The sequence below is a fragment of the Durio zibethinus genome, chromosome 7, assembly GCF_047325235.1.
Source record: "Durio zibethinus cultivar Kanyao isolate XHJ-2024 chromosome 7, ASM4732523v1, whole genome shotgun sequence".
NCBI lineage: Eukaryota > Viridiplantae > Streptophyta > Magnoliopsida > Malvales > Malvaceae > Durio > Durio zibethinus.
In genome coordinates this window covers 22,915,479-22,938,473 of record NC_143168.1, presented here as the reverse complement: position 1 = coordinate 22,938,473, position 22,995 = coordinate 22,915,479, and the positions used below count along the sequence as shown (strand labels likewise).

Here is a 22,995-nt window from a genome sequence, read left to right as displayed (position 1 = left end):
GGCTAGGTTTCAGTCCTTTTCCTTTTTTGTTTTGTTTCAGATGAATGATTTTTTCTTTACACGTGAAAAATTTATTATTCGGTCTTAATTTGTAAAAAAAAATAATAATAATAATTAAAAAAAAAAAAGAAACCTTTCTTGAGCAAGCTTTTTTTTCTGTCACCAAGTTAGTAACTTTGCTCTGTGTTTTATTTTTCATTAACAATTGAGTGAACAAGCTCTAAACAAATTTAAAAAAAAAAAAGCGAAGTTAAACGTGCAAGAATCTGACTCCCCAATATATCACATTGTCAAAGTTCAAGAAATTATCAACTGATCAACATGGCAATATCTTCTATTTAATTCTCACGAATTATTAATTCAGATGAAATATCCTACTCTATATTGTTTTTTTTTTTTTTAATTTGCTTCAACAATTTACTATTTTGCATTATTAAAGCACTTTAAAAATAATTTTTATTATTTATATTTTTAAATTAATATTTTTTCTTTTAAATATTTTTCAATTACTATTTATAATAATAAGATTTTATTTAATTTATGAATAACTAGAAATATGTAAACCCATTTTGTGGGTGGAGGGAAAAATGTGAAAAAATGTTTTGAGAGAGAAAAAAAAAAGGATACTTTTTTAATGAACAGTATATGTAGGTTTTTTTAAGAAGTAAACAATTTTTTAAAAAATATAATTTAAAAATTAAAAGACTAACATACACTTACTATTTTTTTATTATTACATAATTTTTTTGGGGGGTAATTTTTCTAATTGAATTTGGTGTTAGGTAAATCAAATTCAATAAAAAATTTAAATATCAATATAGATACTTATATTTTCTTGATTTTTATCTTGAGAGATCAAAATTTGTTCGTAAGTACTTTTTTTTTTTTTATTTTATCTTGAGAAGCTAAACTTGCTTTTGGAACATTAATATCTTAATTTGTTTATTTGTTCCTTGAATTATTAAGCCATGCTGCCTTTAAGGATCGCTTAATATTTTTTATCAACTCAATTAAATTATTTCTTAATTTTAATATGGTTCTCAAATTCATTTAAATGGTTTCATAATTTTGAGATAGACTTACATTTTAACGATAAAATTCTCTGACCAAGCTTGATTTGTATTAAAGAAAATCAAATTTGTAGGTTAATTAATAAAATTTTTCATATTTTTGCATTCTATTAAGAATTTTAGCTAAAATCTTAGCTCCACTAATAGGAGAAAATTGAGAACATTTCTTTTGATTTGTAGACGATTAACATTAATTAAAAAAAAAAATCCAAGAATACTGAAGTTGATCCAAAGACCTGTAGAATGGCTTTTTACTTTGATCCAAAGCCCACCTAGTTTCCCTGTGCCATCCACCGCCTTGACCGTTGAAATTCTTTAATCACTATTCACAGTGGGGGACTATTACAATGACGATAAAAAATTATTTCAATCTCGGATCATAGAGGGAAAAAAACCAAATGATTCATATATGAGCCCTTAAATTACCATGATAAAAAATATTTTTCTTCAATGACTTGTTTCCAACATTACTAAACTTGTGCATCATGAAATATCAAATCATGATTTTGAACAGTATCACCAATAACATAAGGTCACCAGAAATTCCCAGAGTCAGCAAGATTAATTTTATTTAAATGTATATCAATCACCTTAAAATATAATGAACATATTTACTACTTTTTAAGTAGTGGAGTATCTTTCCAATCACTTCTAAAGTTAAAAAATAAAGATAATGTTTTATATATGATTCCGTAAATTCAAGATAAACTCATAGAATCCAATCACTTTTGTCTGTGACAAGTCATACATATCTTTTTTCGATTATAGAAATACTTTAATTTGCAAAAGATGTCAATTAAGCAAGTATGACTAAATTTGAATCGAGTTACTTTGAAGTTAATTTTATTTAGAAGAAATTTAGTTTTAAATTTGATTTTTTTGATTTTGAAACTTGAATTATTTAATTTTGAATTATATGATTTATATCGTTTTAAGTACTAATTGTTGAATTTTAAAAACAAGTTAATTGAATTTTGTGTCGATTCAATATCATTCCAATTTGAATATTTTGAATTTAAATTTGGATTGAGCAACTTGGTATTGTTAAAAATGTTAAACTATCCCTCAAATTCTCAACAAAGTATTTTGGGTTTTTCTTTGTTTTCTGTCCAAATTTCACAGAAGATTTCTTAAGAAACAAACAAAATAAAACTAGCCTAAATTGGACAAGATTTAAACAAATTTGTCCTTTATTGAGATTCAAAGTACATTGCAGTTATCTATATCAGCTTGCTTCAAAGTTCATGATCATGACATCACATCAAAAGTTAGATTCTTGATATGCTCTTTTCTTTATCATGTGTTCAAGTGCCTATTATCATTTTCTGATTACAAATTTTGGAATTTTATGACATGAACTGCATACCTATTATACCAATTTGATGTTCAATATCTCAACATAATAGGTATATACAGAAAATGTTGTGCATCACAGAAAACCTTATAATTCAGGTCTTTTATTGCATGTAAGATTTGCATCATAGAATAAGAATTGACTTCACAACTGCAACTGCTCTGTGATTTTAGCACAGTTAAGCTAAAATATTTTCCTTTGGAGTGATCCTATGGCAGTTCTGTATGTAAAGAAAAGGGCGGGACACTAGAGGAGCTTGGTCGCATTGAAGTCATACTCAACTGTCTGAATTGCACTGGGATTGGGAAAATTAATGTTTCTTACCAGCTAGAGATTGATCAACATTTGACGTAAGCTTCTCATATTCTCTTAAGCGTCAATATCTTTTAGATATAATTTATTGAGATATACAGTAGTTTTGTGTTTGTCTGTGTGTGGAATGTGAGAGCACTGATGCTCCTCCCCTTTCTCCCCTGCTCTAGTTTTCATGTATATGATGTGGATACCAAATATCACAACACAAGTTTTTTTGTAGAATGGAACATGTTCTAAACAGGATGGATAAGCCGCCCTCCACGAGTTGTTGTAGGCACAGTGCACACTGTGACAACCATCCACCAAAATTATTAGGTATTGGGTATGTAGCAAAATCACCTGTAATCAAACAACTTCACCAATTCAGGTCTACAAAAAGGCTTCCATTTGTTCAAATGAATAAATCTGAACTGAGTTTTCTTTCATGTTTCAACATAAAATAGGTTGCCCAAATCATTAAAAATAGAGAAGTACCTAGTACATATGCTATCACTCCAAAGTTTAATCAAATTAATTTATGGCAAGCTATAATTAGTTACCATGGAAACATGAAAGCCTAAAGAAAGAAGTCGTGACCATTTACAGGTTGATCAAATGGAACATATAATGTTTAAGGAAATAGGAATTAGAACCCCTTGCATTTCTGAATTTGTGGTGAAGAAAGCACCTTCAAAGGACATAAAAACCAGTTGCATTAGATGGACAAAAACTATACTTTCTCAAGATGCATAAAAAGAATTTTCACTTTGTTTCTTGGCAGTCGAAGGATTAGGTGATCCTCTTTAGAGTTTTTTACTCCGTTGACTGGATAAAAAACAATGTTAAAAAAGGTGAAAACAAGAAGCATAGAAAATTTACTTTTGTTACACTTTGAAGAATCAATATCATAATGAATGAAATCAAAGCCATCTGATTTCAAATGAAGATAAATTTTACAACCATTTCTTCTACAGTATATCATGAACTTGTTAGGAGGCATCAAACACCTACTCAAGTAATGAAGAAAAGGTGGACCATTTGAGTTAATAGAAACAAAAGGTACATATTTATGAATGGTGTCTGAAGATTCATAGAATGAAATTTGGCTTACTTGGGTCATTGGGTGTTAGAAGTTGAAGGATTGTCTTGATCTTCTATGTAATTCTGCATTTTCTCTACAACAGAATTCTGCATCAACATCTAATATTAGAATTCTGACTCCATTATATATATATATATATATATATATATATAGATGATATATCGCAGGATTCTTCATCTTCTTCCGCCATAGAATTTTATTGTCCACAGCAGTAATTTTTGTGAAATGGCGAAAAAATAATTAATTTTTATTTACAGTATTGTGAGGATCACTGGCACCAACAATTCTGTGACAAATTAATGAACAAATCTATAAACTCTAAATAATAACAGCATCCTCCTGGATGTAGAAATACAATTATCTCTGCACTGTACTCTTGCTGTTCCACGTACATTGATTAACCCACTAAATTTTAAATACCCAATTAACAAATGACGTTTTAAGTTTAGCCCTCAAAAATCGTTCTTCTCATTCCAACTGTTTGGTTTTGGTTGAAGAAAGTAATAGTCAGTAGTCAAAATGTAAAATCCAACTCCAAAGATGATAAACCGAAATTTTGAAAAATACTTACTAATAAGGAAATTTGGGAAAACATACCCTTTCTTTGAACAGTTGTTGTACGGTTCTATTAAGGTTGCCTTCCCAACGTTCTTCATTTTCCCATTGCTCTAGCCACACTTTGTCCAACAATGGTGTGTTTGAGTCTCCTTGAGAGAACATCTTCATCTTTGGGCAATTTTCCAGAATTACAGTTACCAAGGATGGGAATCCAAAGGTATAATTCCCTGATGAGCAGAAGCTTTCTAGCTTTGATAGCCCAATAAGTTCCAAAAGGTTGAGTTGGGGGAAACTGATTTCATCCTTTACTTCATCTTCATCATCCCCACTACCTTCTATTATTTCTTCTATATTCTCGCACGACCATATCTTCATTTCTTTGAGCTGCACTAGGCTTTTGGCTGTGGAATGTGCAACTAATTTTATGATTCCATTACAACTTGCAACTTCAAGAGTCACCAGATTTTGGAAAGATACTGAGGATGGAACTAAATTATATTTTAATTTGGGACACCTTTCCGTTTCCTTCCATAGATGCATCAATTCAGGAAGATAATTCAGCCTTAATTCAGTTAACCGAGAGAGTAGCACCCATGCAGATGCAGGCTTTTCCTCACCAACTCCGTCACTTGGGAATATCTCTTTAAAGTAAGCTTCCCTTATTTCAAGCGTTTCAAGATTGGGAAAGGATAATAACTGGAGCAAGTAAGATGGGAATATGGCTAATTGTTCAGGAAAGCCACAAAGTGTGACAACTTTTAGTTTGGAGAAGTAGTGGGATGCAAGTAGTTGTTGTTGTTGGGCAGAGCAATGCCATATCTCCTTCATCCCATCATTCCATCCCAAAGTAAGTTGTTGTAGAGCTGGGAACGTAAACTGCACAATTCACAATGTGTTAAAGAGACAGAAGATGGTTTGCATTGTTCAAAATCAACTACAATTGCAAGCCGGTAGAATATCAACAGAAAAATTAATTTATACATAAAATATAATAGGAGAGATTCATTTATATTAATGTAAGTTTTATTTTATATTTTTAAATTAAAATAATTAAAATAAAAATATTATTTAAATTAAATTAATTATAAATTTAATTTTTGTATAAAAATAAAAAAATATATAAGTTAATCTGAACTCAAAATATATTTTCATCCTCCTTATTTGAGAAAATTTTTTTTGATACTTTTATTTAAGTGTACTTGAATAAGGAGATTGTACTTCGATTAGTTTATTTTTTACTTTTATTTAAAGCAATTTTTTTTCTTAATTATTATGCGGTACAATAAATTATTATTATCACTTTTATATATTATTATATGCTAACTTTTGATATACCTGAATTTTTATGAAATTAGAGTTTTTACTGTTCAAGTGAAAATTTACATTTCGAAAAATTGTATTATATTACACTTAAGTCCCTATCTTTTGCAAATAATATGTATTGTACCGAATTAAAAAAAAATGCTTTATTTTAACTTTTTTTATAATATTATATATATAGATAATATACATATATATCTTTTTTTCTTTATCATAATTTTAATAGGTTAATTAGCTTTTTGTTATAATTCAAAGTTCTGTTACATAATTTATGTTAAGAAAGTTAATTCATCGACCCTAAATGCTATCTAGGTGTAAATAAATATTTAAGAGATTAAAAAGATGTTCCTTTTTAGTAAAACAAAATTAATCTATCATCTTTGAAAAGAAAGAAAAAGAATTCATGAACAAAACTTTATCATAATTTGATAATTAAAAACATACCATATTCACCTAAAATAGAGACTGTTGAATTGAGACTAATTCATGTCCACTCTTTGCTCCATCTGTTTCTTGAAAACCAAACAATATCTCCACTTTGTGACATTCATGCACCCATATCCATTTCAATGATGGCCACTTTTTAGCATACATTTTATGAGAGAAACTCTTCAGTCTTGGCAATCTTATGAGTTCCAAGGACGTCAGCCGTGGAAAATTCAAATGTAGCAGTTGCAGTACTACCATCTGCTTGTTGGGGTTCAAATATTTCTTCCACTAATTCACAATCCCTTATGATTAGTTCCTCAAGCCTTTCAAGTCTTGTCAACATACTCGAAGGAAAAACATTCACTAGCTTAACACAATCTTTCAATTCAAAGTAACTTAGTTCGGAAAAGGATCGTTCAGCAAGTTGGTTAAGCCATAGCCTTTCCAAGTTTTTCATGGAAGAAATAGACAACCTCTGTAGCATAGGAAGTGTCACCTATATATAAATACATAATTCATTTGAATGTTACATTAGTAAATATAGCATTGGAAAACATAATCCAATCAAGGGAAAGGAAATGTTAAGAAATTGTGAAATTTTTACAATTTCTTCCCACATGTAAATGTCTTATCCTTAATTAATCATTATTATTAAATTAAAAATACTAACTAATTTTTATTTCCTTATTAATATTAAAGTCATTAATTATTAAAATAATTCAACACAAGTCTATTTATTTAAAAAATGGACAACACATCTCATATTTAATAACTCTTTTAATAGAATTTATGTAATTACAAAATTATCTCTCAAATCTAAATGTTTTGATTTAGATTTATATATTTGTATATTAACATACTTATAAATGTAAGTTTTGTTTTAATATGTTGCATCTAAAAAATCTTTTTTGATTAATAATAGTTTTGATATATTTTGAGAAAAATATAAAAATAATTTATTATTATAAAATATTGCTCCATGTGAGTGTTTAAGGATATTAAAATTTCAAGAGTAAAATAGTCTTTAAATAAAGTTTTTGACGAAATAATTAAGGGATGACTCAAAGAAAAACTTATTTGTCCTAAAAAATTGAAAAGTTTTAGATAAGTTATATATTTTAAGCTAATAAACTTACGTTAAATTATGCTCAAAACGGAAAGGTCCTAATAAAATTAACCCTAATATATTCTTAAATGTTACTTGAGGTAACATATATAACTAAAAGGGATGTTCAATGCTGCTAAAATTAGATGACACTTACATGTATACATAGGTTACTGTTTTTTAGATCAATGTGCATGATAAAAATAAGCTCTAAGGATTGGGTAAAATAATAATGTATGTTACTTGATATTAATTGATTGTGCAAACAAAGATTATAAAAAATATACATAAAAATTATCAAAAACACTATAAAAGTTAAAAGGCTTTAAAGCTATCTTATATAAAAAGACCTATAAAAATCAAGAGGAATTGACAAGAATTTTGAGTAAAATTGTTAGTAAAAAATTAGAGATAGTTAATAAATGATTTATTGGCATAGTCCTTAATTCCATAATTATAATTGTAAATATTACATAATTTATTTATAAAAGAAATTTTTTTTTTAATTTTCAAGTTTTTAAATTAGGTCAACCTAGCAAGTTAACTCACAATTAAATCTTCAAATTGCACGCTTCTAGATTAAAACCTTTATTAAAACAAAATTGTTAGTACATTAAAATTACACATTTAAAAATTAAAATTATATTAACTTCGCTTGTTACCTTATAAATCATAATTAAATTATCAGTTACATTCTTTTAGATTGAAACTTGATTAAGATTATTACTTTTATTTCAATGACATGATTAACTAATTGTTCATAAACTTACAATTTAAGTCCTTATCTTTTGAAAATAATATTACAATTTTTATGTTTTGAAAAATTGTATTATATTATGTTTAAGTCCTTATCTTTTGAAAATAATATTTATTGTACAGAATTAAAAAAAATAATGTTTTATTTTAACTTTTTTATAATATTATATATATAGATGATATATATAACTTTTTTCTTTTATTATAATTTTAATAGGTTAATTAGCTTTTTGTTATAATTCAAAGTTTTGTTCCTTTTTAGTAAAACAAAATTAATCTATCATCTTTGAAAAGAAAGAAAAAGAATTCATGAAGTAATTAGAAACAAAATTTTATCATAATTTAATAATTAAAAACATACCTTATTCACCGAAATTAGGGACTGTTGAATTGGGACTAATTCATGTTCACTCTTTGCTCTATCTGTTTCTTGAAAACCAAACAATATCTCCACTTTGTCACATTCACACACCTCCATCTTTTTCAATGATGGACAATTTGGAGCATACATTTTATGATAGAAACTCTTTAGTCTTGGCAATCTTAAGAGTGCCAAGGACGTCAACCGTGGAAATTCAAATGGAGCAGTTGCAGTACTACCATCTGCTTGTTGGGGTTCAAATATTTCTTCCACTAATTCACAATACATTATGACTAGTTCCTGAAGCCTTTCAAATCTTGTCAACATACTCGAAGGAAAAACATTCACTAGCTTATCACAATTTCGCAAATAAAAGTAACTTAGTTTGGGAAAGGATTGTTCAGCAAGTTGGTTAGGCCATAGCCTTTCCAAGTTTTTCATGAAAGAAATAGACAACCTCTGTAGCATAGGAAGTGCCACCTACATATAAATACATAATTCATTTGAATGTTACATTAGTAACTAAATATAACATTGGAAAACATAATCCAATCAAGGGAAAGGAAATGTTAAGAAATTGTGAAATTTTTACAATTTCTTCCCACATGTAAATGTCTTGTCCTTAATTAATCATTATTATTAAATTAAAAATACTAACTAATTTTTATTTCCTTATTAATATTAAAGTCATTAATTATTAAAATAATTCAACACAAGTCTATTTATTTAAAAAATGGACAACACATCTCATATTTAATAACTCTTTTAATAGAATTTATGTAATTACAAAATTATCTCTCAAATCTAAATGTTTTGATTTAGATTTATATATTTTTATATTAACATACTTATAAATGTAAGTTTTGTTTTAATATGTTGCATCTAAAAAAAATTTTTTTAATTAATAATAGTTTTGATATATTGAGAAAAAATAAAAATAATTTATTATTCTAAAATATTACCTCATGTGAGTGTTTGAAGATATAAACTTTTCAGGAGTAAAATAATCTTTAAATAAAGATTTTGATGAAATAACTAAGGGACGACTAAAAGAAAAATTTATTTGTCCTAGAAACTGAAAGTTTTGAGATAAGTTAGTTTATTTTTCAAACTAATAAATTTACATTGAATTATACTCAAAATGTAAAAACCCTAATAAAATTTACTCTAAAATTTCTTAAACGTTACTTGAGCTAACGTATATAATTAAAAAGAATGTACAATGCTACTAAAATTATATGACAGTTACGTGTATACATAGGTTACTATTTTTTAGATCAATGTGCATGATAAAAATAAGTTCCAAAGATTGAGTAAACTAATTCTGTATGTTACTTGAAATTAATTGATTGTACAAACAAAGATTATAAAAAAAAACATATAAAAATTATCAAAAAAGCTATAAAAGTTAAAAGGCTTTAAAGCTATCTTATATAAAAATAGCTATAAAAGGAATTGACAAGAATTTTGAGTATAATTATTAGTAAAAAATTACAGATAGTTAATAAAAGATTTTTTGGCATAGTCCTCAATTCCATAATTATAATTGTAAAAAATACATAATTTACTTATAAAGGAGAAAAAATTTCAAATTTTTAAATTTTCAAATTTGGTCAACCTAGCAAGTTAACTCACAATCGTCAAATTGCATACTTTTAGATTAAAAATTTTATTAAAACAAAATTTTTAGTACATTAAAATTATACATTTAAAAACTAAAATTATATTAACTTCACTTGTTACCTTATAAATCATAATTAAATTATCAATTATATTTTTTTAAATTGAAAACCTGATTAACGTTATTACTTTTATTTCAATGACATGATTAAGTAATTGTCCATAAAATTACCATTTACTTTGATAATTTGTTATTATACCAAGCCATCACCGAGAAAATCACGTATGGGGCCATATATAACATCTTTTACTTAAAATATTGTTATCAACTAATTATCACCGAAAGTATGTACCTTTTTATTTTAACAATAGTTTGACTTCTTCATTCGCTTAATTCCCATTCTCTCTCTAGTTTTTGCCGCCTCTCTCCTATCGTCAGAAAATAGATAGCCACAAAACCTAGGTTTCGATGCCCATTCCTCTGTTACGCCATTGCATACCATTTCTAACGTCAATTTCCCAAAAAAAAAAAAAATCTATCCACTCCTGTTAGTTCTCTGTTTCCAATTATGTAGTTATTTTTTCCAAAATACCCAAAAAAACATAGATCTACAATCCTAAAGCTCGGTTTTTTTCTACAGAAATCCCTCATTCTGTCTTTTTTAAACTCTGAAACCATCTTAGATCACTTTTTCCATCCTTCTTCTACCATCCTCCTTCAAAATCCCCTCAAAAAACTTCATAACGAAACCCTAAAAATGGAACTCTAAGTTATCATTGTCACCCTTTTAGCCTGTCGAACTGTCTTCATTCTCTTCCTCTTCTTTCTATCCTTTTGAACGCCCAAACCCTTTCAAAATGGCTTAAACTGAAACCTTAATTAAATCCTTTTTTTTTTTTGTTTTCTGCATTTTTTGCTTTTATTTTTTGTAATTTTTTGTTGGGTTGGTTTTTTATTCTGGCATTTCTTACAGTGTTAATGGTGGCTTAGGTTTGGTGATGGTTTTTTTTTTTTTTATTTCTGATTTGATTTTTTTGGTAATAAATTTGAGTTAGGCTTAGCTTTTTTTTTTATTAGGTAAAGAAATTTTTAATAATTTTTTTAATGTCGAGATAAAGGGATTTTGAAAATTTTTTGTTCCAAATTTGAAAACAATCTATATTTTTTTGCTTTTTTCCCACTCCTCCGTGGTCAGCGTTACCGCCGCTAGTTCTAGCTCCATCAGCAATAGCCAAAAATGTCTTAATGGATAGTTTAATAGTTAAATTGCCCAAAAATATTGTAATGTTATATAATTCAATTATGCTTTTTTAATAATGAATATTTTAGTTCTCAATATAATTTTCTTTATTTTTATGTTAAGATTGATATTTCTTTCTAGTAAAGCAACCTATTATTGGTTGTTAGAACTTAGAACTATAAAAAAAAAATAAAGAAAAACGAGAGAATGATCATAAAGATTGCAAAGGGTAATCACTTATCTTTTTTTTAAAAGGAAAATTTACTATTCATGCCTATTTCATAAAGTATCGTATAACTTTCTTTTGGGTTTTTATAGCATTATTTAAATTTAATTGTATTAAACTTCAAATTTTATTTTAAATGATATATGTAATTATTTTTTAAAAATAACATTTTTTATATTTAAAATTTAAATTTTAACACAATTTTTTTATATCTCATAACTGCAATCTTTGTACCAAAAATTAATTGTATTGAATAATTTATAAATTAATATTACAAAAATTAAATTATTTGTACTTCAAATTTTATATTTAAACACCTGTCAACAAATATTAGTAAAAGAGAAGTTGAGAAACTAAAAATTTTTAAATATTTTTCATACATGTAAATGTCCACTACATTTAAGATTCTTTTTTTTTTTTTCAAAGAAAGACTTTTCCTTTATCTCATAAATTTCATATTTCTTCAATATTCAAATAATTAAGACTTTTAATTGTAAAGTTCTAATTTTAAAATGTTGGAATGTCCCCATTAATTGGAAGACAATAAAATTTATAATGTTTTGAGCTAAAAACTAGAGAGAGAATTAATTAATTAATGAAGAATTATAAAATACATTAAGAAAATAACAAAAAATAGTGAAAAAAAAAAGTAGAGATATTCTAGCCATTGTTACTTCACTAGTCTTGCAACGAGTTTACATTTCGTATCAAAATTTTTTTTATAAGTTTATTTGTTAACCTCATTTATATACATACAATAAATATTTATATGTCAAAACATTGTTTAAATTTGTAATATTTTCTTATATTATTATTATATATATTTATACACACATTTAATTAAATAATTACATTTTAAAACTATCAACTTCCTTATGAAAATTTCACAATTTATCAACTACAGATAAAATTTGGCAAAAAAAAAAAAAACTAAAACTTTTTTTAAATTCCAATAAAAAGGATCCTTTAGAAATTAGGATCGGTAAAATAATAGCATGGCCCATGCTTTTGTCAGTGTCTGATAAAAGAATTGCTATTACTGATTCAAAAGTCTAAGTGTCTAACAACTAAAATTAGGATAAGTACTTAAATTAATTTACTTTTGAATATATATATATGAGTAAAAGATATATGGGTAATCAACTGAATCTTAGAAATTAAGCGAAAAATTAATTTCAATATTAGAATTATAAATAGAGGAATTAATCGAGAACTATATGCAGAAGGATGTTCAAAAAATAAAAAAATAAAAAATTACCTTATCATTGAATAGACAATGTGATACATCAACTTGGAGGTTGTGATCCATTGAGATGCTGCTGCTGTCCTTTCCAACACTTGTACTAGAATCACAATAGAATGTGCTAGGAAGAGGACATCTCCATATCTTTAGTTCCCTTAGAATGGTGAATTCAATTGGATTAATTCCACCGCAAAATCTTTTGAGATTGGGAAGATTGGCGAGCTGTAAGGAGTCAAGTTTAGGAAACTCCATAATGTTATTCCTTTCTTTTTCTGCACCGACTGCTATTACCTCTTCCATATCCTCACACTTTCTTACAACAAGTGTTTTCAGTTGCACAAAGCTTTTAACCTTTGAGGAAGGAAATGCATACTTCAATTTATGACAGCTCTCCACTTCCAAACTTGATAAATTTTGAAAACCAAAAGACATTACAGCAGCTGGAAACTGATCATCCCATAGTTTTCCAATACTACTCAATGATCGTAATACCAACTCCTTTATGGCAGGGAACACAACCTGCAAAAAATAATCATATATATATATATATATATATATACATGTTTGATATATTATTAATAATTCCCCTAATTATTATTATTCAAAAATTAAAATGAATTCATAAAAAATGTAATAGTGGTGACTGATTTTGAAAAATTATATGAAATCCACACAAATTAAGAAATGCAATTACTATCCACTATTTCAATACAACTCTACTTTCTCTAAAAGTATATATAAAAATACAAGAAATAATTAAAATTATATTTATATTTTGCTTCAATTTAGCTGTTAATCTAATATATAATTTTCCAAATCATTTTAAAAAATTGATCTATTAATTTATTCATAATTATTTTCTTATAAAAAATATTTCGAATCTAATTATTAAAATTTTATATTAATTATAAACAATTAAAAATTGGACAATCAAAACGACCTTACTACCTCTAATCTAGCAAAGAGAAGCAATTATTGAATATAATATTTTTTATTTTATATAAATGTAAAATTTTAATAAAAATATATTTAATAGATGTTTTTATAAAAAATAAATTTTTGAATAGATTAATAATTTTCTTTTAAAAATGATATGAAATTTTTACTTAATATAACAAAATGATATAAAAAATTTTAATTAATTTTTTGAATCGATGTAAAAATTTCTATCTGAGTTTTTAAAATGACATAGAAGGTTTTTTCAAATGGATTTTCAAATTTTAAACTAAATTTTAATTTTTTAAAAAAATTATTTTCTATTAAAATTAGTTTTTTATTGATAATAATATCATAATAAAGAATTATTTTAAATTATAATATATTATAACACATATATGAAATGTAAAAAATCAATTTTTTCTGTAATTATTCTTATTTTTCTATTTTTCCCTTTTTTTTCTTTTTTATTAAATATATTAGAAAAGAGAAAATAAAAAAGATATTTGACGTTTTTAATAGAAAATAATATTTTCTATTATGATTTATTATTAAAATAATATTTTTAATATAAAATAGTTTTTTTGTTTTTAAAATGATATGCGATATTTTCAAAAAGATTTTAAAATTTTTAGTTTAGCTTTAATTTTAGAATACCTATTTTTATGAAAAATGAAAAATTTTAAACTAATAAATTATATTATAACAAAAAATATAAAAATATTATTTTAATATTTAATATTTAATAAAAATATATTTGAATGGGGAGCATTCTTGATTCGCACGAACACGAGAGTGAAACTTTAAACACTCATCATAAGATATTGTTATTAAAATAATTAAGATTTGATTGACAAATATAACAAATTTATGATGCATCATATGAAAGGAAATCCAAAAACGTTTTGTATCAAGAACACACGATTTTATTTAAAGAAACAAATCTTGAATAAATGATAAAAAAAGTGTGGGGAATCAAGTATTCACAACACAAATTTTGAAAGGGGAATTTAGGTGAAGACTGTATTGTGCTACTCATTCTTTCCAACCTTTAGAATTTATGAAAGCCAATATTCAAGAAAACAGCTATAAACAATACCACAGTTTTACCAAATAACAAACTAATTACTCAGAAATCAGTAAATGAATTACCTTTCCGTTGAAAAGTGGAACCATATTTGTGCTTGATACACTTCCTCCTTGTCCTATTAAGGAAGGCGTTTCCTCCATGGAATAAAAGCTTTTCAATTCTGGCAAATCTTCCAGTTTCAAAGAGCGCAACTGACGAAACTCTACAACATTGTCTTCCCTTCCCTCCTCCTCTACAACTATCTCTTTCATGTTCTCGCACTCCCTTACGCGAATTTCTTGAAGTTGGTAGAGATTGTTTGCCATGGAGACTGAGAAAAGATACTTCAATCTATCACACCCTGCAACTACTACGGTTTTTAGTCTGCTAAATGATTCTGTTTTGAGTTGACCATCACATATCTTCTCCAAAACAGTTAGCTCTCCAAGCTCCAATGACTCTAAAACAGGAAATGCTTTATGTGGAGCCGACCCCATGGACTTAATAATACATTTCATGTCTGAGGAATTATCAACTCTGAGATGCTTCAAATGTGGAAAACCTTCCCTATCTAACTCATAGAGCACATTCTGGGCCCCTTTGAATTCCTTTATACGTAACTCCTCAGTTTTCTCTACCAACATTTTAATCCCTTCTTCTAAATGAATACCAGTATCTAATTTAAGTTGCAATGCTTTTGAAGCTTCACACTCAAAAAAATCCCAATCAAAATTTCCTATGGCAATCTTGTATCTTCCCAACTTCACAGAGAACAAGTCTTTTGGCATAATTTGGGCATCAGGAATATATACATGCAAGGCAGACAAACAAGACAAGTTCAACTCTGGAAGTTGTGCATTTCCTTCAACATTCCATTGACCGAAGCTCTTGCTAACATAAAGCTCTTCTAATCTAGACAACTTTGATATGACGTTTGCTGGGATCACTTTAAGCCTGGAACATTCACTCAAATCTAATACCTTCAGTTGGGTCAATTCTGCTATCTCTACTGGCAATTGCTCAATTCTAGAATCCTGAAAGCTAAGGATATCTAACTTCTTTAGATTCCTTATGATGGCTATCTCAGACAAGTTGCATTGATACAAACGCAAAGTTTGAAGGTTTGTTAATGAAAGAAAAGATGAAGGTAGAGATGGAAAACTCATACCAGTCACATTTAGCACCTTCAGCTCATTCATGCCTTCAAAAAAAGTGTCTGAGATTTGGAAAGAAGAATCTTGATTCAGCAACATGAGTAGCTCCAGTTTCGAGCATTCCACACCACAAAGCTCATGAATATTACTGTATGGCAATGAAATAGCAGTGCAGTCATTGAGTTTTCCCTTCTTCAATAGTTCTTTCATACGACTTTCGTCCTCTATGACCAACATCCGCTTATCTTTAGAGGCGATTGAAAGGGAAACATCACGAATGAGATCATGCATCTTCACCCATTTGTCACCTTTTCCCTCCAGTAGCAAGCTAGAAGCTTTGAGCTCATGAACCAGTACATCAATTCTTTTCCTTGCTTCTTCCACAGTGTTGATGCCTTCCAACAAATTCAAACCAATACTATACTGTAGCAAATCAGAGACAAGAATATCAAAACCTTGAGGATGCAGGCCGCAAAGCAGGAACACAGATTGCTCTTCCTCATTGCTCAACCATCTGTAACTCAACTCTATAGTGGAATATACATCGTCTTGCATCCCTTTTATGTTTGATGGAATTGATCTTTGCAGCTGCCGCAAGGCATCCTCCCAAAAATAGAGTTCCTTTGCTTTCAATGTATTTGCAATTGCTAAAATAGCAACTGGCAGCCCTGCGCATTTTTTCACCAATTCATCCGCTATACGTTGATGATCATCAGATTTTCCAACGGCTTCACCAACTATATTTGCAAACAGAATCATTGATTCTTCTTGAGATAAGATTTTGACTTTGAAACTCCTCTCAGCATCCATAAGGCGGAGCACATCGAGGCCTCTGGAAGTCAGCAATATTTTGCATCCAGCAGTAGAAGATTTTTGAGCGGCCTCATTATCAAATGAGATCCCGACAGCTTCAAGATCGAGTTTCTGCCAGAGGTCATCTAAAATTATGAGGATCCTCTTGCCATTCTTCAATCGCTGCCGTAACTGCATTGCTCTTCCACTATCAGTCTCAACATCAAATTTGAGGCCCAACATCTCAGCAATTTCTCCTTGAATTTGTCTTATGACTGGATTGTGTGAAACCATTGCCATCGCCACTTCGTCAAATAAGCGTTCTTCCCTGACTTTACTTGCAACTTTTTTTGCAAAGGTGGTCTTGCCTACACCAGCCATCCCGTGTACTCCAACTATTCGGACACTTGATTCCCTTAAGGCCTCCATAATCCCCTCCATGGCACTTGTTCTTGATTCGAAGGCCTTGTAACCTTTGATTACTATCCCCTCTGGAGCAACAGAATACGAAACTTTTTCGAATTTGCCTTCTCCCAGGAGTTGAATAATAGCCTGCGCCTCTTCCTCTGCTTTCTTGCTAAGCTGGTAACGAGACTTGAAATTAGGACACAACCCAATGAAACACTTCTTCTTGGCTTTCTCTTCATCCTCCTTCAACTTGTCCCCACCCGCTTCAGCTAATTTCTCATCGACGTTGGCCATCCATTTCAGGACATCCTTTTCAATCTCTTCCGCATTCCTTAGGGCCCTATCAACATCATGCTGCACTCTCTCTCGGGCATGCATCAGGTCTTGAACTTTCTCCTTGAGATTCTGGACTTTGCTGTCAACATATATTACGTACACAAACCCACGTTTGATGACACCAAACGTGTATTCCACAACTTTATTAGCAGCGTCACAAACAATGGATTCCATATTTTAATGGAATACGCAAATTAATGGTGGAAAATCGAAGTGAATGTCTGGTGATGAAGCAACTCCTTAGAAACAGAACACTCACTGGCAAAAGAGACAACAATGACAACAAGAGATAAAAATTCATAATGGAGTATAATTAATTATAATAAAAGATGAAACCAATGGAAGTGAGTTTAAAAACCGTACCTCCTCCTTAAGTCAAAAGAAAGACATCGATCAGCTGGGAGTTTCTTCCAAGCCGAACTTCAAAAAGAAAAAAAAAAAAAACTGATGCCGAAGAAGCTGAGAATCAAGAGAAAAGTTATAAATTCTGATCAGGAAGTAACGTGGAAACAGAAGAGCAAGAAAGTTGGAAACAAATGAATACTACTTGGTACCATTCATAAAGATTTAAAAGATATATTATTTCTACACTTACTAGTCTTACAAATAACAGTGGTTATGACCGAAAATACTAACAGCAAGCAAATCTCTTAAGAACAGAGCCTCACTGGCAAAAAAAACAACAAAAACAACAGCAATATTTGAGAAAACTGATGCCAAACGAAACGAGTGATCGAGCATAGAACCAAAAGGAAGTTAAAGTTGTAAATTCTGGTCTCCAACAAGTGTGAAAATTAAACAAACTAACTAATATGAAGATTTAAAGATGACAAGGTAAACGAGCATGGAAAGTGCAGAACGCATTAATAATAGAAAACAGGTTATGCAGACAGCGTTTCATGGCTTCCAAATGACAGCTACATCACAGCCGCACATCTCGTTAATTTTTCAACTTTTTAAATTTTCTTTATTGGGATTTAAGATACGTAGAATAGAAAAGACTTATATAAAATCTGTGGAATTCGTAAAATTTTTTTATTAAACATGATTTAATAAAAATTAAAATATAAAATCAAAATCAATATATTAATAAGTTCAAGGAAAAGATCAATTATACGTAAAACATTATTAAAAACATTATTTATAATTCAATTGATAAGTATTTATTTCATGGCAAAAAATTTGTCAAAATTTTTATTAAAAATATCTATTTAAAAATACATCAAATTTTATTAATTTTTTAAAAAATTTATATATTAAATCTATATAACAAGTCTTTTCAACTACTAATTTTGATTTTTAATTTAGTCATTATTAAATCATTTTTAATAAAAAAATTTCACAAAAATCATTTTAAGAAATTCCATCTAAATCTTTAATAAGTAAATTAATTGTATAAAATTTAAATTAATTATCTTTCATGTAAATATATATAACACTACAATAAGTATGATAATTTTTAAGTCATGAAAAGAAGACTTTTTATCAATGAAAATGAAAAAGATTTTCGAATATGTGCTAATTATGATTGAATTTATTGAATTATCGTCGCATATTCTATTATCCTTGAAAATTTTTTGTTGTTTAATTTTTCATGAGAACTATTTTTTAGTGACGAAATTTTTTAGATGTAAAAATCCTGTCGTAAAAATCTTAAAATATCTAAAATCCCCCCTTTGTATTAGGATTTTTTTATTTTAATCTCTATCGATAAAAGTCCTTATATCCATTTTTAGAGATGGATTCATCACATTAACTGATCGTCTATCCAAAATACAAAAACTTTAAATATAAAAATAAAATTATACGAAACAGGTCATTTCTTTTTTTTTTTTTTTTATAAATAGAAAATTAAATTATTTTAATTTATAAATTATCAAAGTTTTTAATTTAATATTTTAATATTTAAATATTTTGTTTTGTGATATTATTTAATTTGTTTTAAATAAGAGAAATTAAAGTTTAAAATATAATTTGATTTAAATTATTTTATTATTTGGTTGATTTAAAAATAATTGAATTAAATTTCCCCTGTCAAAATTTTTAAATTAATAAATTTGATTCAATTATTAAAATAAAATAATATAATTAGATTAATTTAATCTTGAATTATTATATTAGAAATCACTTATCCCTATTTACTTTTTAGTAAACTAACTATATGTTTTTTAATTATAATAATATTCTTTTAATAATGATTAAAGCATCTCATTGTTGACTACAAAACTATAACTAAGTTCTTTCCAAAAAAGTTCCAGGTATGAATGCTTTTTCTTTCTTATCTTATCTTTGTTTGTTGTCCTCTTTTTTTTTTTTTTTTTGACTAATTTTAACGTACAATCAATGTCCTTGTCGGTCACCGAAGGCTTGGATCTCTATGTTTTTTTTTTTGCTCCCAGGAAAGACGGGTATGAGACACGGGAGCAAACTTATGTAGTCCTTTACCTTCGTGTATTAATGATTAAAATTTCGCAACAATAGCATTATTCAGATCCAATATGTACGTTAGAGCTAGTGCACAGTAACGTTTTTTTATAAGTAATTACCTGTAGTTTCTATAATGATTAGATATTTCACGTTAACTATTTGCATATTCTAATTTTCACTGAGAACTTGGTTTATTTAACCTCCCATTTTCATTCAACTTTTGAGTTAGAGGCTTTCATATATAAAAGTATACAAACTATAACGTTGACAAATTTAATTAATTTTTGTATTTAGACCACTTTCTTTTTCTTGCTTGATAAATTACTTTTTGTTGAAAATTGTATCTGTTTTCATTCATAAATATGGGAACATTAATAAAACTTTGTTAAATATAGGAAGAAAATTTTGTTGTTTGTAGAGAATCTTTTAGTATATATACCCTTTTATTCTTTGAGAAAAAGTTTGTCTTTGGTATTTAAAAAAAAATGTTATGTAATAAAATATTTGAGAAGAAGCTCTTGATAAGAAGATATTTAATAAGCTTTTAATTAGAAAAACCATATGGCCGCTTTGACAGCAAGAGAGCAAAGAATGGATCCAACAATAGAACTAAGAGCCTTCATTTTTTCTCTTTTTAAAAAAATAGTGAAGCAGAATAAACTATAAAAAAACTGAGGATGGAAGCAACACCTTAAAAACAGAACACTCACTGGAAAAAGAGACAACAATAAAATCACAACAGAATATAATTAATTATAGTAAAAGATGAAAACGACGGAACTGAGTTTAAAAACCGTACCTCCTCCTCAAGAGTATCAAAGGAAAAACATGGATCAGCTGGGATTTTCTTCCAAGCCCAACTTGTGAAAAAAAAAAAACTGATGCCGAACAAGCTGAGAATCAAAAGGGAAAAGTTCTAAATTCTGATCTGAAAGAAGAATGGAAACAAATTAATACTGCTTAGTAGTTAGTGCTATATATAAAGATTTAAAAGATATATTTATTTCTACACTTACTACAAATAACAGTGGTTATGACCAAAAATACTAACGGAAGCAAATCCTTAAGAACAGAGCCTTACTGACAAAAGAGACAACAAAAACAACGGCAATATTTAGAACCAATAATAATAATAATTTGAACGGAATAATCAATTACTAGAACAGTTCAAGTGAGTTTATACAAGGCTTACCTGAAAAAAAAAAAAAGAAAAAAAACATGACCAACACTTTGAGAAAACTGATGCCAAACGAAACGACTGAACGAGCATAGAACCAAAAGGAAGTTATAGTTGTAAATTCTGGTCTCGAGTAAGTGTGAAAATTAAACAAACTAACCAATATGAAGATTTAAAGATGACAATGTAAAAGAGCATGGCAAGAGCAGAACCTATTTATACTAGAAAGCAGGTTATGCAGACAGCGGTTTCATGGTTTCCAAATGACAGCTACATCACAGCTAGTGACAAATTTTTTCGATGTAAAATTTCTGTTGTAAAAGTCTTTAGGTCCTTAAAGTCTCCCTTTTGTATTAGAATTTTATTTTATCTCTATTGCTAAAAGTCTTTAAATCCCTTTTTAACGATGGATTCATCAAATTACCGAAAATTTATTTAAAATATAAAAAATTTAAATATAAAACTAAATTACGTGAATTAGGTTTGTTTTTGGATAAATGGCAAAAAAAGATTATTTTAATTTATAAGTTATCAAAGTTTTTAATTTAATATTTTAGTATATAAATATTTTATCTTATGATGTTATTTAATTTGTTTTCAATAAGAGAAATTAAAGTGTAAAAGATAATTTGATTTAAATTATTTTATTATTTGGTTGATTTTAAAATAATATAATTAAATTTCACCTGTTAGATTTTTTTAAATTAATAAATTTGATTTTATTAATAAAAATAAAATAACATAATTGACATAATTTAATTAATTTAATCTTAAATTATTAAATTAAAAATCACTTGTCCCTATTAGCTTTTTTCAAAACTAATTATATTTAATTTAATTATAATAATATTATTTTAATTTTGATTAATACATCTCATTGTTGACTACATAACTATAATTAAGTTAATTTTTTCACCAAAAAAATTCCAGATTTGAATGCTTTTTCTTTCTTTTCTTTCTGTCTTATTTCTTTTTACTAAGTCCAACGTAAATTATATTTCAACTAAATAAACCTGAGTTTTTTTTTTTTTCCGAAAACCTGTGTTTTTCAGACGATCGATGTCCTTGTCGGGCAACAGAAGACTTTGATATCTACGTTCTTTTCCTCTTCGAGTAAGTTAGGAGTGGGACAGATGAGCAAACTTTTGTGGTCCTCTACCTCCGTGTATTAATGATTAAAATAGCATTATTCAGATATAATATGTACGTTAGAGTTAATGTACAACAATATTTTTCAATACGTAATTACATGTAATTTATATAATGATTAGATATTTCATTTTAACTATTTATATATTCTAATTTTCATTGAGAACTTGATTTATTTAACCCCTCATATTCATTCAACTTTCGAATTGAGGCTTTCATATTTAAAAGTATACAAACTATAGCGTTGATAAGTTTAATTAATTTCATAAATATAAAAGTATAAAAATATACAAGAGACACTTTAACAAGTCGCAATACAGAGACAAGAGATGTAGCATGACTTATCCTCTATTACACGTATGATTCCACGAATGCAAGATAAGATCAAAGTTATTAGATTCAAAGACTTTCGTATGTGCCTAGTCATAGGTATCACTTTTCCTTTATTGCACAGGACGGCATTAATATTACGGAGACGTTAGAGCAAAGCGTATTAATAATACAAAGGAGGTCATGCAGACGCACATGGTGACGTACGTTACTTATAATTTCGAAATGACGGCTACTTCACAGCTGCCCACCTCTTTAATGTTTTACCTTTCTAATTTTTTATCGGGGTATAAGATACATAAAATATTTTATACTTTTGTTAGTAAATTTTACTATTTATTTTTGTTTTATGAATTAATGCCAATTAGTAAAAGTTTTACGTGAAATTTGGACAAAAAAATCTGAAGAAATCAGATCTTAAATGAAAATTTATTTATCAACTAGTCTTGCTATTTTTTTAAGAAATTATTGAGAAATTAATGTATTTATAAGATGTAATAGCTATGAATATAATGAAAGATAAGAATAAATATAAAGT

The 22,995-nt window shown here is 27.6% G+C and overlaps 1 protein-coding gene across 14 annotated transcripts; it reads right to left on the bottom strand.

Annotated features, from left to right (window-relative positions):
• Positions 1-2,788: 2,788 nt before the first annotated feature.
• Positions 2,789-21,166, bottom strand: LOC111277500 (putative disease resistance protein At4g27220). Of its 14 annotated transcripts, XM_089763922.1 has the most exons (10): positions 20,994-21,166; positions 20,818-20,881; positions 20,601-20,729; positions 17,970-18,041; positions 17,738-17,833; positions 14,768-17,632; positions 12,695-13,198; positions 8,350-8,829; positions 4,418-5,254; positions 2,789-3,906 (listed from the first exon to the last, which is right to left on the bottom strand). In XM_089763922.1, exons 6-10 carry the CDS (start codon positions 17,546-17,548, stop codon positions 3,835-3,837), a joined length of 4,674 nt encoding a protein of 1,557 aa, XP_089620048.1. In that variant the 5' UTR covers positions 17,549-17,632; positions 17,738-17,833; positions 17,970-18,041; positions 20,601-20,729; positions 20,818-20,881; positions 20,994-21,166; the 3' UTR covers positions 2,789-3,834. The 14 variants fall into 14 exon arrangements, with proteins under 14 accessions (XP_089620048.1, XP_089620047.1, XP_089620046.1 ...); XM_089763921.1 differs by having other exon boundaries at positions 20,818-21,166; XM_089763920.1 differs by lacking the exon at positions 17,970-18,041.
• Between the last annotated feature and the right edge of the window lie 1,829 nt (positions 21,167-22,995).

Bases quoted from the DNA above. Each gene is read 5' to 3' on its own strand.
- LOC111277500 (XM_089763917.1), bottom strand. From the start codon at position 17,548: ATGGAATCCATTGTTTGTGACGCTGCTAATAAAGTTGTGGAATACACG. The intron at 13,199-14,767 runs GTAATTCATTTA...TATTTTTTGCAG, and splicing joins TTCCACTTTTCAACGGAAAG to GTTGTGTTCCCTGCCATAAA. The intron at 5,255-8,349 runs GTATGTTTTTAA...TGAATTGTGCAG, and splicing joins CCCTAATTTCGGTGAATAAG to TTTACGTTCCCAGCTCTACA.